Genomic DNA, 17,124 nt, shown 5'->3' on the forward strand with positions numbered 1-17,124 from the left:
ATTTGGTGCTTTTATTTAAGGAAATACTGAATGACTTAGTCTTTTTTAATGGCAAAATGGTTCATCATCCACCGAGATTCGAACCCTGCCTGCCCACACTGCAGTCAGGTGATCGAACCTCTACACCACGAATTGGCCACACTTTGCCTTGTCATTAAATGTCTAGAAGTAAAAAAAACAAACACTAAAGTGCATGTCATCACAATGTTCATAATGTGCAATACTGTATTTTAAAGGATTAAAGCCCAACCCAAAAATATTTACAGCTCCCCCCACTAACTAATGCATGTTATGATGAAAACAATGTGTTTTTTTAAGTATGAATGCCCAATCAACACGTATTTACAGCCCCGCCCCCGCCCCCGCCCCACCCACTGACTAATGCGTGTTATTATGAAAACAAAGTATTTTTTCCTAAGTATTAAAGTCCAACCAAAAAGAATTTACAGCCCCCCACACACACACACTGACTAACGAACGTTATTATGAAAACAATTTCTATTTTTTGTGTGTCCATTTTTAAGAGGCGTGGCCGAGGTCAGAGTTCAAATAGCCGACGTCAAACCCAAAATGGCTGATAAGCTAGGAGGCAGCACGGGCGTGCACTGCAGAGCAGCTCAAAAGTGACGATTTGCCAAAGAAAGCCTGACAAACTTCTCACAGGACGATGCAGCACATTCGGTATGTTGTCATTTGGGGATTTCGAAGCCCCAGTTCTCGTCTTAAGAGTGATAAGAGCATGATTCGTTGACGTGATGTAGCCCCCATGTGTGTGCAGACAGCAAAATGTTTGCAAACAAATTGGCTACATTGCGTTACCGATCCCTCTTTGTTTAAAAAGAAATTATTCCATTGTGTGTTTCAGTCCCTCAACGAGCACAGACTGCTGGGGAACATCAAGAATGTGGCCAAAACGACCAGAAAGTCTTGTTGACGCCATAACAAAGTGAGTCATTTTTAAATAGTTCTGATTTTCTCTATCCGTGTAATATTTAAACGTCAGCGTTCAGTATTCAAGGTTTTGCGCAATTGGCTCGTTTTTCATCATGATACATTCAACTTTTGAATGAAAACACTAACTAGATTGGTGTTTTTTAAATAGCAAAAACCTGTGGATAAATCACCCACACAAATGTCATTAGTAGACGTGTAAAGAATAAACGGTAATCCCTCGATTATCGCGGTTAATGTAGACCAGACATGGCTGCGATAAATGAAAAACTAAAGTAGGGTCATCCCTATTGAATTTAATTTGAAAAAAAAATACTATAGTGGCAAGTGTAAGAGTAGCTTCCGCTTGTGAGTTTCACATCTTTCTGAACTTACAAATAATAATCAAACATAGGCTTTGTCATCATCATTGACTCGACAAAAGCCTAATTGTCATCATACCCAGATAACTGCGTATGACGAAATTGGTAATTGGTACAAAAAAATCTGCCATGTAGTGGAACTGTGCACTCAAATAGATTATACTTTTACCCTGTTAACTTTCTTTAAGACCTCAGGGCTTGGACTGTTTCGTTTTTAGTTTTAAATGTGGTTTGGACAAAACCCAAGTGAGACATTTATTCAGCAATAGTGCAGGTGTAATTTTTGCTTAATTTAAACATTTTTTTCCTTGGCATAAGAAGAGAAAAACAGAAGCTTATTGGATATTTATCTTATTAAGAAAGAATGGATTTGAAATTGACTGAAAAACTCAAGGCAGAAGTAGGATTTAGTTTCATGTAATTTGTACCTTGTGGGCCCCTGTCCAGTGTGTTTTCTATATTTCCACCACATCAAGATGCTGATTATTTGTTTGTGGAGGAAAACATGAAAAATAGACTGGATAGGGGTGTTTAAAGACTCGGATCATTTTTTAGTCTTTCTGCAGCAGACAAAAAGAAAACCAGACCACCAGGAGTGTCTAATATTGCCTTCTTTTGATGTTTTATAGAAAAAAAGCTAAATGTATGAGTTTTCTTTAGTTAAATTTGACTTAATTAGGCCATAGTCTGTATTTCTTTTTATGTAATTTAATCTATTGTGCCTTGACCCCTTTTTTATGTTTTCCAGAATTTGACAAGGTTTCCTGCCTATGTACCCCCAAAATAAAAGGTAAGACCTTGTGAATGTTTTTTTTACTTAACTTTGTGTATTGACCCCCTTTTTTGTTTTCCAGAATTCCACAGGGGGGGGACAAGGTTTCCTGCCTATGTACAGATAGGCTGAGGCACCCACCTTTTCTCGGTGCTGGTGGTTACGCGAAAACCTATCAGTGAAGTTTTTCAAAATAAAAGATAAGACCTTGTGAATGGTGTTTTACTTTGTATTGACCCCCTTTTTTTCCAGATTTCCACCTGGTGCCAAGGAGAGTTTCTTCATCCATTTGAAAATCTCTGAAGTTTTTCAAAATAAAAGTTTTTAAATGTGTCTTTATCTAACAAAAAAATGCAGGTAACAATGCAAGTTTAAATTTTTTTATTTACAGGTAAACATTTCAACTTTAGCATGCTTAGTTGGCATTACATTGAAGTGTTGAAGTCTTTTCTCTGGTTTGTCCACCTGTAGACAAGAACTTTTAGTTAAAGTTTCTCAAAACAATTTTACACTTGCAATTAATTTTTGTAACATACACTTGGAAAATAAAAATTAAAAAATGGTTAATAAACACAAATAAAATTAAAAACTAGTGGAATAAACACTTAGAAAAAAATTAAGGGTATATACATATAATAAATAAGAATTTAAAAAAAGCTGGGGGAGAAAATAAAATGGGAGTATATAAATAAAATTTGAAAAAAAATTGGGGGTATATAATAAATAAAATGGGAGTACATATACACATAAATAAACACTGGGAATAAAAGGGAAAACTAGTGGAAATACACTTAGAAAAAAATTTGGAGTATATAAATACAATTCGAAAAAAAATTAGGGGTATATATAAAATTTTAAAAAAGCTGGGGGAATACTGAGAAAATAAAATGGGAGTATATACATATAAATAAAATTTAAAAAAAACTGGGGGAATAAACACTTAGAAAATAAAATGGGACTATATACATATAATAAATAAAATTTAAAAAAACTGGGGGAATAAACACTTAGAAAATAAAATTGGACTATATACATTTAATAAATAACATTTAAAAAAAACTGGGGGAATAAACACTTAGAAAATAAAATTGGAAAAAAATGGGAAAATAAAACTGGGGGTATATACACTTAGAAAATAAAATTGGGAATGAATACTTAGAATTCCTGCTCTAACATTAACTGAGATCCTTCTTACCTTTAAAGATTTAGTCAAAGAGCTGTGGAAATGAATGGCCAGTGAAATAAACATCACCATGATGATTTAGGCTTTTATTTAGAAGTACAGACACACCATTGGATTCAAGTGGGCAACTTGCAAGGAAGGTCTCTCAGGCCTGTTGCATGCAAAAAATAGCAAAAGTTAGAATATATAGAATGGAGATTCTACTTTTTTGGGGGGTGTAGTTTTACCTTCATCTGGCCCAGGCTCCTCTTCTATAACCTCAAGAGTCCTCTAGGCATGCTAGAAGAGCTGCATCTTGGTGCTAAACAGGGAAAATGCACAAAAAAGCATATATAGAGCCTGGAGATTCAACAGATAGGCTTAGTTGTTTTTTGGGGGAAGTAGTTTTATCTTGATGCTAAACAGGGAAAACTTGATTTAACCAAGTTATTTGGGTGTTGCCAAACAATTACGGGATAGAGAAATCTTACAAGAAATTTAATAAATGATCAAGATAAAGAATGAAAATTAGTTAGCGAGTGCCAAGTGCTATTTTTGCTTTTCCAGACAAGGCGATTAAATATACAGACTGACGTTAACAGCTAGGACAAGGGTGTCAAACTCGGGTTGGTTCGGGGGTCACAATAACGTCAACTCGATTTCACGTGGGCCGGACCATTTTTGAAATAATATTTTGATATTTTTTCTATTTAAATTGGATTAAAAAAACTATCAAAAGCCCTAAATATTCAGTTTTTATAGATCTAAAAAAATGTTTGTTTGAGCTTTTTTTTTTCTTCATGAGGGAAAATATCTTATAATAATTTGTTTTTCATTTCAAAAGGAAACAAAATATTTTTGGGAATATGTTCAATATTAGAGTGGAAAACAGATTTTTTTAAATATATTTATTACTAAATGCTTTTTGAACTAAAAACACAAAAGGAACAAAATGGATTAAAAAAATACAATTATTGATTTAAAAAGGGGAAAATGAGGAAATATAATATACATGTATAATCTTCATTTGAATTTGATCCTAACAGAAAGTCGGCACTCATGATTTACTTTCTCGGGCCACAGAAAATGACGCGGCGGGCCAGATTTGGCCCCCGTGCCGCCGCTTTGACACCGGTGAACTAGGAGAAAGTTGGCTTAATAGTTTTGTATACGGCGATTAAATATACAGACTGACGTTAACCGCTAGGAGAAAGTTGCCTTAACAGTTTTGCATTAGGGATTTTTTTGTAAAAACAGAACAATTACAAATCAGCAAGAGGTGTTTAGCACTCGCAGCCGAAAACTATTATTACAAACTAAGCTGTGCCTCTGGATGTCATTCTAGAGTGAGCATTTACCCAGCAAACTGTCGGTTGATGACTCGGCGTTGTTTGATTAAATTTAAAGCATTGCCACACGACTCAATCATGGAGAGAAAACGGACAACATACTATTCAAGTCAAATCGTGACACTAACGCTAATGTTAACTAGTAACATACGGCACACAGCCGGTGAGAAAAAGAAGCGCAAACGTAATATTTGTTGGCGTTTTGGGCTCAATTGATTGCTGAAAAATTTCCAGATAGCGTGATAAAAACGCATTTAGGCCAGTGAATTGCTGTATTCCTTACCTCGTCGACGTCAGCGTGTGAAAGGCCTTCCAAAGGGAATGGTTGCTGCGCATGCGCTTAATTAACTCGGCTGCGTCTACAATAGTAGGCGTAACCACCACATTGAAAGTGGAAAAGATGGTGGCTTGATTACCGCGCTCCAAGAGGTGGTTTGTCCTCCCAACTGTCATTGTCTATGTTTTGAAGATGACGTAGAATAGTCGTGAGTTTTGTGGTCTTGATGCTATAAAAGTACGTATTACTAATACGGGCATCTTTCTTTTATATCCCCCATTTTTCCCTCCTGTGTTTTCACACCAATGTGTGGCAAAATTATAATGATTAGCCGGCAAGGACCTGAGCAATTCACCATGACATTTGGCAAAAGATATCGACGAGGATGGGATTCGAACCCACGCGTGCAGAGCACAATGGATTAGCAGTCCATCGCCTTAACCACTCGGCCACCTCGTCTTGTAGCGACACCTTCCAGTCTGTGTTAATGAATAAAACATATGTCCTCGTGTTTCATTTCACAGACGTATTGAAGTTCATTAACTCTGTAAAAAGGAAATTAACGTATTTTACATCAAAAATGCTTAGCCATATGTCCACAAAGCGGAATTACAGTACGCCCTCTTCTCATATTTACGCATCTTGTCCACCACCTTGTGGTTTTCAAAGCACACTACACCCACAAGTGTCAAAGTAAGTGTTTATTGGCATCGGTACAGCTCTAGTTATTATAAATAGTAGAATTATTTAAACATTTTAATTCTAATGTAAAGGCTTGTTAGGAAAGTTTGTTTTGTATTCAGTGTGAGCAAAAAAGCAACTCTCATCATCGACGGATGGCAGCATGAGATGATTCAGAAGGGTTAGATGACAGGTCATGAATATCTGGAAGAAACACAGACCAAAATACAAACTATTAATAACCTTTGCAATGGGCATCTTACACAATTTTAAATCCCCAGAACTGTGAGTCCAACGCGCTAACCACTGCTCACCCCGGCCGCACGTATTGGAATTATTATTTTTAAAAATGTGATCATCAGTTTAGGTGTTTGTCTATTTGTGTACAATCTAATTACTGGATTATTTGCATGTTAATCGCATGGCAGAATTGCCAACACTCTTGGTCATGGACAATAGACAGATTGGAGTTATTATTACCTTTCTTCCCAATGTTCTTCCAAAATTTCCACTGAGTTGAGTTAGGAGTGATGATCTAAAAGAATTGAAATAATCTAATGTTAATACATTATTGGAGAAAAGTTATTTGAGCTCCTAAGAAAATATGCATTGATTTTGCTTACCTTTTTCTCACTTGTAGAGGTTTGACATGTGGTTCAAAATTTCTGACCAAACCTGAAAATTCAAATGTACACAAATGAGTAGTATTTTCATATATATGAGGGGATGACTCTTATAGATAAACTTCCAGTGACAATTACTGATAAAACAATGAAGATCATCTGGGTATGGCTCAGGTGCAATGTTCCCTCTAAACTGCGTGCGTGCGCAATTGCGCACTACTCTCATCTTCTCTGCGCACATCAAAACATATGGAGCGCACAAAATAAAATCCCTTTTTTTTTTTTTTTGCTGTGAGGCCGACGCGCGAACCACACATCCGCCGGGCCGCCCATTCATAGATATTAATCATTAAATTTCATTATTACTAAATCATTTATGTGTAGTAGACATACACCTGCTACTGGTGTGTGCCCATAGCGAGCAATGATGGTACTCGGTGTGCTCAGGGAGGTTGTCTTTCTGCCCAGACAAACAAAAAATTAGAGGGAACATTGCTCAGGTGTGTTTATCACACCAAACTGTTGTCTTTGTCTCCACATTTAACTGCATGGCTACTTCACAACCACATGGATTTACTGGATATTGCTTAATTATTACCTTTTTCAGACCAAGCACGGACAAAAATAGTAATTGGTCAGAATGTTACGACATTATGTGGAAGGTGAGTCAGATTGCTTCAAAGTGCTTCAAAAATATTGTCATTCATATTACAGCCACATACCTTTTTGTCCAAGAGTGTTCCAAAAATTAATATGAACAACCCCTAAGTGAAGACAGAGAATAGTCAGAGTTTTATAGGTTAATTGATAATTAACAGTTTAAACGTTATCTTTCCAACTATTAAAGGACACTTCTACATACGCAAAATCACCCCAAAACAGATTTTTTTAGATAACAAGTCACACCAGAGTAAAATATTGAACCAATCAATACAATGTTCAATGAGAGGAAGAAATAAAATATAAATATTTATGCAGTATAATATTTTTTTCTGGGGGGAGACAAACATGATACTTTATATTAATAATGATAAAATAGTGAAGAACATGCTATCCAAGTTTGTGAAAACCTAACCTTTTACCAGTTATTTAAATGTTCAGATAATTGCAGTCCAAATATTCATTTTTTCATTCATTCTTTTTCTAAACTGCTTATCCTCACAAAGGTCGTGGGGGGTGCTGGACCCTATCCCAGCTGACTTCAGGCCAGAGGCGGGGGACACCCGGAATCGGTGGACAGCAGATCGCAGGGCACAAGGAGACAGACAACCAGTCACACTCACATTCATACTTAGGGGCAATTTAGAGTGTCAAATTAACCTACCATGTATGTTTTTGGAATGTGTGGGAAACCAGAGTACCCGGAGAAAACCCACGCAGGCCCGGGGAGAACATGCAAACTCCACACAGGTGGACCGGCCTGGCTTCGAACCCAGGACCCCTACTGTGAGGCCGACATGCTAACCACTCAGTCGCCGGGCCGCCCAGGTTATTATAGATGTTTTTTTCTTCCTTTCTTTTTTATGTGTCACACGTGTAGCTGCAGTAAACGTTTGATAGCCATAAAATAGTTATTGAGGGTTGGATTGATTCAGACATAGCACTACTGAAGGCCTAGGTGTGAAATGCACGACCTGCCACTGATTTTATATATATATATATATATATATATATATATATATATATATATATATATATATATATATATATATATATATACATATACATACATATACACATATACATATATATACATATACATATACATATACATATATATATATATACACATACATACATCAAAAGAGTCTGTGGAAGCTGGGAGCACGCCTAAAACACCTTTCACATTAGTGTCACTTTAAAAAATAAAAATAAAAAAAGTCACAGGACGAGCCAAATTGTGGAAAAAAAGACAGTTTAAAAATATGCTACGCACATCTCACATACCTACCTTTAGGTTCACCGGCAATGCTTGCAAAAAAATTCTTTTTGTGCAGATAAAAATATTAATTTAGTTTTGATTTGAAATAGAATACAGGAATACCTTGGCATACGAGTGCCCTAACATACAAGAAATGTGAAATGCGAGCATACGACTGCTAGTTGAGTCGTCGAGAGGCTGCTTATGATAACAGCGCACTGTCTTTCTCGCCGCATCTCTCTCACGTAAAGATATCTACGGCCATACAGATTGTGCGCTAATAATTATTAATAGAAAAATTAACACTATTCAAAACTAAACTGAGTAGCGTATGTCTATTTTAACAATTATCCAGATGCACAATAAACCCAAGATGCAAAGGATTTAAACTCAAACGTAAAAACTGAAACTGGTGAAGTTTAACATTAGCACATAACTATTACAAATCCTTAATTAACGGCAATTGAAACATTTGCGATAATCTGACCAGCTGAGAATCAACAAAAACAGAGAGGACAATTACAATTCTAATTAACGACATAATACTATGTATTATTATAGCATCAGAAACTTACCTGTAGGGAATTAAAGAGGGCAAACATAGCATGAAGCGTCCAATTTTGAGAGTCACTTAAGGTTCCCACTCCAAGAGTCCACGTTATTCCAAAAAATGGAGTGAGAATGGCCACGGTCCGAGCAAGGAAACCAATGACATTCTTCTCATCCCCTTGTACATGACTTGGGTTTTTCCGTCTCTGGAGTAGTTTAGCTATCACTAGAATTAGGATTAAAAAATTAATACACACAATGAGCAATGATGGGCTCACAAATGCCAGGAGCGCTTTGGACTCATTCCAGTTAAGCCAGCAGCCATCTTGCTGAATATAAGACTTAAGAGGGGCATTCACGACTATCGTAATCGTTGCGATAATCAGTGGGGCCCCATAGCCGAGACAAAATCCAATGGCTAACATGGTGCTCTTAGAAATAGCCTCAAAGACAGTGAATGTGTAATAAAGCAGCAACAAGCCATAATTGAACATCCAAAAAAAGAGGGCTAGGTAAAAGAAATGGGTGATAAAGGTAACCCCAGTGCACACCTGTAGATTGCTTGTCCTTCCGACACCAATAATGAAACAAAGGTTTGCAATCAGGAGACACAATGCAATGTTAACAATGGAAATATGGCGCAAGTGTGATGTGTTGCTCTTGCTAACTTGTCTCCATACAAGTGTCTCAATGCAGAGGCATATAACTAAAAAAAAAATGGAAATGCTGATCCCGATGTTGGTGATGTAATTCAACACAAGGTCGTTTGGAGCATGAGGTGACATTAGTATGGAAAATGAGGTTAAATGGTCACACTGACATGTAACCAACTCATTTACTTGGATAACAAGCTTGCAGCCTTCATTGTCCCATCCTCCAAGACCATCGAAAAGGGTAAAGTTCCAAAATACACACTGAGGTCTTTCCAGAGACTCATTTATGATGTCAAACTTAAATGAGATGTTGTTGAGGTTGTTGTCAGACTGAACAAGTACGACTCTCCCATTTATGACCCTGCCTGTAGCGTTGTTCTCATCTCTTGGAGGAAGTACATTGTCCAAGGATTCAAAGGTTATCAAGGTGAGATTTGCTGGTCCATTGGAGCCTTGTATGTTTATCTCTATTGTAGAATTAAAATCCTCATGAAAACTGGTTGTCATTGAAGTTTTGTTCAAGATAATCAATGGCGTTTCGATGTTAAAAGATGCATTACTCAGTCTACTCGTTATACACTCAAGAGAAAACAGCAATAGTGAGCTTAAACTCTCCTTTCTAGGAGTGCGGGTTCTTTGTCCAAAGGTTGCAATGACGGCTTGACGGTTAAGAGTATCCCATGATGCTCTTGCATTATCCATGATGAGAACACTTGTGGTTGAGAGAACACGCTGAATTAAAAGGAAAGAAAAGAAATATAAACAATCCAAAATTTTGGTTTAAACAGTTAAACTTAAAAAGGGAAAAGGGGATATGGGGTAGAGGGAAAAACTCATTATACTTGCTTCAACATTTAAATGAGAAAGAAGAGCTTACCGCAATATGATCCTGATTTATCAGGATTTCAGATGTTTTCATAAAAGTTGCTACATTTTCAAGAATTTCAACAATGGCTTTAATGTTGTTTGGAGATTCAGTTACTTGCTGACTCGAGGTGTTAGTGGTATTGCTGAGTTCAGCCAGCAACTTCGGAAAAGTCGTTTCAGTCAAATTCTGAAATTTAGGGTGGAAATCAAATGTTACAACCAATGCATGCCTTAACCTTTTGGCATCTTTGGAACATCTATGGCATTTTTGATCATTTTCCTTCCCATTTTTTTTAACATAGATTCTAAGAAGCTGCACTTTCAAAAGTCTTCACATTTACTTGAAGCCATTACAAATACTGGGTCATTTTCATTAATTGCACACTCCCATCCATGGGACCATTTTTCTCCCCTAGCAAACCCAATTAGGTTAGGTTGGGTAAGGTTAGAACTTTATTTCATCCCGTGTTCGGGAAATTTCTTAGTTGCAGTAGCTATACAGATACAAGACACACAAGACATTGTAGACCTAGGTAAAAAAAAACCTGAAGCCACACACTTTAGAATACAGTGGTACCTCGACCTACGATCAGCTCTACCTACGACATGCTCGAGGTACGATGAAAATTTCGATCGAATAATTCGCCCACGATACGATTAAAATTTCGAGATGCGACCAACAGCTAACCCGCCCAGAACGAAGGTTAAAAAAAAAATGAAACAAAATTAGAATTCACTTTTGTGTAAAGTTACATTCTATACTTCTATTAAACACATTTTATTACTATTAAACCACTAGTTATGTGTTACTTTGTTAATAGATGGCGAATTAGAAGAAATACAACATTTTTTCCAATCCAATATCCTGTTTTTGGTGTTTTTTCAGAGGGCTGGAACGAATTAATTTGTTTTCCATTCATTTCAATGGAAAACGTCCGCTCGAGTTACGAGAATCTCGTCATACGATCTCAGTCTCGTAACCGATTACGATCGTATGTCGAGGTACCACTGTATACTCGTGCACACAACACCGATAGCAAATGGCACAAAATGTCAAGATGCGAGAAAGCCAGGTGGCCAAGACATGAGAGGCTGTTTATCATTGTAGCGCACTGTCTTTTTTGCCGCATCTCTTTCGTGTATAACAGATATCTACGAGCACTGAACGATTTATTCAGACGAGTTTCGACCAGGAAACGCACAACGCGCATGCGCGGGCAAAAAGAGGGCTTTCTGGGTAATGAAGTATATTCGTGCACACAACACCCATAGGCAATGGCACCCTTTCTCAGAATAAAACTTCATTACCCACAATCATTACGTGGGTAGGCTGTTATTCCTTCCTTAGCCTGTTAGCTCCCGTGATCGCTCATTCAAGACTACTTCTCGTTGGCAAGTAGTCGTGTGTTATCCTATTGTGAGGACATTTGTGTGCATCATTTTCGGAATATTTTGAAGGGAATACAACAGCAAACAGCCCAACGATAGCGAACATGAGGGTGGAGGCGTGGCAAACAGCTAACCCGCCCAGAACGAAAGTTAAAAAAAAATGAAATAAAATTAGAATTCACTTTTGTGTAAAGTTACATTAAGCATATGTTTGAGTGTGTCTGTATATATTAATCCAAGTTAATTTAAATGTGTTTGTTCGTTTACGAGTGCCGTGGATAAAGTGCCCCCGAACACCCCCCGCCTCCATGTATGTCGCTGTCTCTACCCTCCGCGAAATGCGTCTAATTTTACTTCTATTTAACACATTTTATTACTATTAAACCACTAGTTATGTGTTACTTTGTTAATTTTCTTGTTTAGTTCTCAATGTTCTGTGTTTAGATGCAGTTATGTTTGTATTATTATTTTTAATGAATTGCCATTGCATCAAAATGAATGATAAAATTGAAACAGTACTAAAACAAACATTTTTTATTCATTGACAAAATGCAATGCAACTGCTAATAAAAATTAAAAAGAACAAAAAATAAAAACATTACTACTTAGAGGACTGAAGTTACTTAAAAGATATGAAGTGTTGAAGGTTCATTTTGTATTGAATTTTGTCAGGACCGAGCAAAAGTGGCATTATAGCGAGAGAGGCATAGTAACGAGATTTCACTGTATTAATGTGTCAATTATGTAACATTAGAATTAAAAGGGAGCAAAAAGGGTCTCCAGGAGTATGGGTGTGCATCAAATGTTAAACTGCCCCAAGGGTTGAAGTATCTATACTACAGACTATTTAAATAATCCAACTCAGACAAAACCAGCATAATCTTAGCAGATTTTTAAATCCTATTGTGTGTGCACTGTACTAACTTCTTGACTTAATGGGTGCACGAAAAGAGAACGTTGTTTTATTGTAGTTGGGCTTTTAACTTTGTGTGAGGATGGGAAAAAAGTAGCCTCACCTCAGATTCTTCAAGTAGGTCGACAATTGTTTGGAGGGTGCAGTTGTCATCCTGATATTCCCATTCTCCACTTTCTCGGCAAATGGCATATTTTCCTCCCACCTCATTTTGACTACATGAAGCTCTGGCCGTATAATTTAAACATCCATTTCCAAATTCTGGATCATTAACGCAAGTGAATTCACCTAAAAAGACAAAAAAAAATAGTCACCCTTATGAAAAAGGTCCATTTATTGATAATGACGTAATACAAACTTTTACCTTACCTACGGCAACGCAGACTGATTTGAAAGTCAACACATTGTGTTTGCATGAAGTTTCATTACAGCATCTTAAATTATGGCAAACTTCCTTGCTCCAAATGTATCCTTCAGAACAGTTGCAAGAATATTCCTCTCCAACATTTATACACTCTAAAAAAACACGAGAAAAAAAACACAGTCTGCGTTTGTGAAGACTTTACTGTGTAATAAATGAAACATAAGATGTTAATAATTGCTGTGATGGACTTTACCGGCCACCACTTCAATATCTTGAAGGGTCACATTGTAATGATTTGTTGTTTTATTCAACAAAGACATGATCAGATCCACATTCAGAGTGGCATCACTTTCCATCAAAACTTCAGCGATGTAGTCTGTCCAGAAAGAAATATTAGTTGCATCTTTGGACTTTGATATTGATAAATTACAGTGGTACCTCGACATACGAGTGCCCGACATACGAGTAAAATTTCGGGCAAATATTTATCTTAAGATACGAGACAAATTTTGATATACGAGCATAGAGCGGACGCAAGAGGCTGCTCATAAGAACATCATGGGCACTGTCTCTCTCCCTGCAACTAACTTGAGTAATGTCTCTCTGGTCGCAACTCCCTCGTGTAATGTCTCTACGAGCACTGGGCGGAGCGTTGCATTTTTTTCAGTGGTTTTTATCCCCCGTTGGTCAGTGCGAATGGCGTATATACTACTTCTCGTAGCCAAGTGGCCGTGCGTTATACTATTGTGAGGACATTAGTGTGCATCATTTTGGGAATATTTTGAAGGGTAGACAAAAGCAAACAACCCTCAATAGGTTGCATCTAAAAGTCAGGGTGGAGGCGGGGCAAATAGAGCCAACCCAGGAGAAGAAAGGTATCAAAATTTAAAACAAAATTAGAATTAAGTTTAGTGTAAGGTTAGATTAAACTTATTTTTGAGTGTGTCTGCATCGTAATCCAAGTTCATTTAAATTTGTTTGTGTTATGTTACGAGCGCGTTGCCATGCAAAAAATCCCCTCCCCTCTCTCTGTTGCTCTCTCTCTCTCTCCCTTCCTCGAAATCCGTCTAATTTTAGTACTATTAAATACATTTTAGTACTATTAAACCACTAGTTATTTGTCACTTTGTTAATAGATGGCGAATTAGAACAAATAAAAATGTTTTTTTCCAATCCAATATCCTGTTTTTGGTGTTTTTTCAGAGGGTTGGAACGAATTAATTTGTTTTTGGTTCATTTCTATGGGAAACGTTCATTTGAGATACGAGTAAATCGACATACGAGCTCAGTCCCGGAACGAATTAAGCTCGTATCTCGAGGTACCACTGTATATGCAAAAATTGATCAATAATGTTGTCTAGAGAGCCATTATTCAACCCATCGATCAAAGTGTTGTGGAAGTGAATTAGGGTAAAAAAAGGTAACTTGAAATTTGAAATAATGTAACGTCACTCGTGCTGTTTGATACTCACAGTGTAGTATGATCAGAAAATGAGTAAAAGAAAATTGCGATGCTACAATTATATACATACGTACCAACACCATAACCCTGAAAATCACAAGAACCGACAATTAGAGAGTACACTATCAAGAGCATCACAAGAGAAATAACAATTACTAGATCAAATAATAATTTTCTTATCTTCAATAGCGGAGAAAAATGTAAATAAAAGCCAGTTTTTCCAGTAAGTGTCTCCCTGACAGCGGTGCAGACATTTTATCAATCCTGTTACTATTTTAGCCAGTCAAATGTGAGAGTCTAAGGATGTCCACCCTTCCTTATGATGTAATTAATAATCATTATCAAACGTATGTACCAGTGATTGGGTCCATCATTATGTATGTGTGTGGGTATAAGTGATGTCATGAAATGGTTATGCTCAAAAACTGTATGTATTTATGTGTTTAAATTATATTTTATCCTCTATCAAATCTGAAATCGTAAACATTAAATGCTTTGAACATGAAGGTAATTTATAATAGTTGTTGCCTGTCCATTTAAATCTGAACTTTTACCTAAAACACATAATACACTTAATTTTTTTACTCCATATTATCGTAAACCCTCAAAGTTAAAGAAAGCTGTAACGCAAGGCAAAAATGTTTGATAAGAAATTAGAGTATCAGCAGAAAACATCTTTTTCACCTTTTTTAATATTAATCCTGACATTGTTATTTGCAATATTTACACAGACTTTTGGTTAGCTGCAAGTTGATGTTAGAGTCAATACCAAGAACATTCATGAAATAAAATGTGAGTATTATTACCTGATGGTATATGCATGACATTCCAATCAGAAACGGAAAAAGTGTGGGAAACATTCTGTTCCAAGCCTACAAAATAAATGTATTAAAAGTCAGAATATTTCAATAAGCAGTGACCTCAGACTGAGGATTGCAGAAATAAATGTTGACTTTCTTCTCAGTTCATGCCACCCACACAAAGCACAGTCTTTAGTCCATCCATAATTTTCCACTGAAGCATGTAAACGAAGCCCACATCAAGTTTAGTATTACAGTAATTTGGTTTACTGCCTATTACTGTATAACAGTACTTCATTCACTCCTGTCCACAACTGTGAAACCACAAAGTTTGAATTGACCTCAGTGTTTGTGGACAGAGAACATGTTTGTATTTTAATCCCATTACTAGGACTTCTACTACTACTACTACTACTATTATTATTATTATTATTATTATTATTGTGATTTACAATACTATTACAAAAGACACTTGCATTCAGGATGTACAATCTTTCAATCACAAAAATTCCATCATACAAGAATATCCACATAAGGGTAAGCAAATAATATATATATAAAATATACATATAGATTAGATCAACCTTAATTCAGTTTGTATCATATCTATCTATCTATCTATCTATCTATCTATCTATCTATCTATCTATCTATCTATCTATCTATCTATCTATCTATCTATCTATCTATCTATCTATATATATATATATATATATATATATATATATATATATATATATATATATATATATTATTTGTAGCATCCTATAAAAACATTACGACTGTAGCTTCATGGGTTTTCTCTGGGTACTCCGGTTTCCTCCCACATTCCAAAGACATGCATGGTAGGCTGATTGGATACTCTAAATTGGCCCAAGGTATGAATGTGAGAGTAACTGGTTGTCCATCTCCTCGTGCCCTGCGATCGGCTGGCCACCTCTGATAGGCTCCAGCACCCCCCGCGACCCTAGTGAGGATTAAGCGGTTCAGAAGATGAATGAATGAGTGAATAAATATAAGGGAAAGGTAGGCCTCTTTACACAAGTCATTAATGTTGACTCGATGAACCTTTCTCAACTCAATTTTAAAGAACCCTTTATTTGAACTAATGTACCTTATTCATATTTTATATAATCTACACAAACACTACCATCTGAAGTATTAAACAGTACTGTACCCAATTCAATTTTTTGTTTTGTTTTTGCCTTTTGGAATACGTCCACACACATTTTCTCTCCTACAGATTTCCAGCATGTCAGTGTAATTACAAAAACTACAACCATTTTAGCATGCACTTAAATTGTAGGAGCGCCACCCATGACAAAATATAAGCCTATTGAGAGACAATGCTCACCTTTCAGCGCTAACCAGCAAGGAGGAATATACACTGAATTCCCCTTGCATCCAAATTTGAATAAATCAATGAGGTGGGGGGAATCTGTACTATGACCCTCATACTGAAGCAACATTATTAATTTGCATGTTTCATGACATGTCACACAGCAGTCCATCTTTACTTTTCCAACGCATCATATTTTTCTGGCCCACCCAATGGTGTAGTGGTTCTTCCGCGTGACTTTGTTGTAGGCAGGCTGGGTTCAATTCCCACTTGGTAGCAGTGTGATCGTGAGTGGTTGTCTATCTCTCTGTGTGTCCTACAGCTGACTGGCGACCAGTCTATAGGAGTGATGTTTGCTTTCAGTCCAAAGTCAGCCGGGACAGGCTTTAGCAACCCTTACGAGGATGTGCAGTACGGAAAATGAATTGATGGACATAATTGTTTGCTAAATCAGGCTCAAATAAAGCTCGATCATTTTCTGTGGCTACATTTTCCCAAAAGTGTTATTTTTTTATTCATTCACACTCACACTCATTCCTAGGGGCAATTTAGAGTGTCCAACCAGCCCACCGTGCATGTCATTGGAATGTGGGAGAAACGTATAAACTCCACAATTTGACCGACATGGATACAACTTCGATCTGAGTCCATGTTTTCCATGTTGAAGCACTCTTTCTCACAGCGCAATTT

The 17,124-nt window shown here is 36.7% G+C and overlaps 1 protein-coding gene, 2 long non-coding RNA genes and 1 other non-coding gene across 4 annotated transcripts; 1 reads left to right on the forward strand and 3 right to left on the reverse strand.

Moving 5' to 3' along the window:
* The first annotated feature begins 547 nt into the window (after positions 1 to 547).
* Positions 548 to 2,300, forward strand: LOC144064790 (uncharacterized). Its single transcript, XR_013296894.1, has 4 exons — positions 548 to 681; positions 866 to 946; positions 2,062 to 2,103; positions 2,168 to 2,300. It is a non-coding gene; the product is annotated as an uncharacterized LOC144064790 (long non-coding RNA).
* Positions 2,301 to 3,341: 1,041 nt separating this feature from the next.
* Positions 3,342 to 5,104, reverse strand: LOC144064947 (uncharacterized). The gene is made up of 3 exons (XR_013296930.1): positions 4,880 to 5,104; positions 3,496 to 3,569; positions 3,342 to 3,419 (listed from the first exon to the last, which is right to left on the reverse strand). It is a non-coding gene; the product is annotated as an uncharacterized LOC144064947 (long non-coding RNA).
* A 146-nt stretch (positions 5,105 to 5,250) lies between these two features.
* trnas-gcu (transfer RNA serine (anticodon GCU)) lies at positions 5,251 to 5,332 on the reverse strand. Its single transcript has one exon. It is a non-coding gene; the product is annotated as a tRNA-Ser (tRNA).
* A 322-nt stretch (positions 5,333 to 5,654) lies between these two features.
* LOC144064810 (adhesion G-protein coupled receptor F1-like) lies at positions 5,655 to 15,163 on the reverse strand. The gene is made up of 11 exons (XM_077587623.1): positions 15,102 to 15,163; positions 14,370 to 14,382; positions 13,087 to 13,209; positions 12,839 to 12,985; positions 12,573 to 12,757; positions 10,178 to 10,354; positions 8,674 to 10,032; positions 6,900 to 6,941; positions 6,178 to 6,229; positions 6,035 to 6,089; positions 5,655 to 5,758 (listed from the first exon to the last, which is right to left on the reverse strand). The coding sequence occupies exons 1-9, from the start codon at positions 15,153 to 15,155 to the stop codon at positions 6,185 to 6,187; spliced, it is 2,145 nt and encodes a 714-aa protein (XP_077443749.1). The 5' UTR covers positions 15,156 to 15,163; the 3' UTR covers positions 5,655 to 5,758; positions 6,035 to 6,089; positions 6,178 to 6,184.
* Between the last annotated feature and the right edge of the window lie 1,961 nt (positions 15,164 to 17,124).

The sequence above is a fragment of the Stigmatopora argus genome, chromosome 19 (assembly GCF_051989625.1).
Source record: "Stigmatopora argus isolate UIUO_Sarg chromosome 19, RoL_Sarg_1.0, whole genome shotgun sequence".
NCBI lineage: Eukaryota > Metazoa > Chordata > Actinopteri > Syngnathiformes > Syngnathidae > Stigmatopora > Stigmatopora argus.

Coding starts and splice junctions, on each gene's coding strand:
- LOC144064810 (XM_077587623.1), bottom strand. CDS start 15,155: ATGTTTCCCACACTTTTTCCGTTTCTGATTGGAATGTCATGCATATAC. Junction 12,758..12,838: donor ATCAGTCTGCGTTGCCGTAG/GTAAGGTAAAAG, acceptor TTGTCTTTTTAG/GTGAATTCACTTGCGTTAAT. Junction 6,942..8,673: donor CCCTCTTTAATTCCCTACAG/GTAAGTTTCTGA, acceptor GTCTTCACTTAG/GGGTTGTTCATATTAATTTT.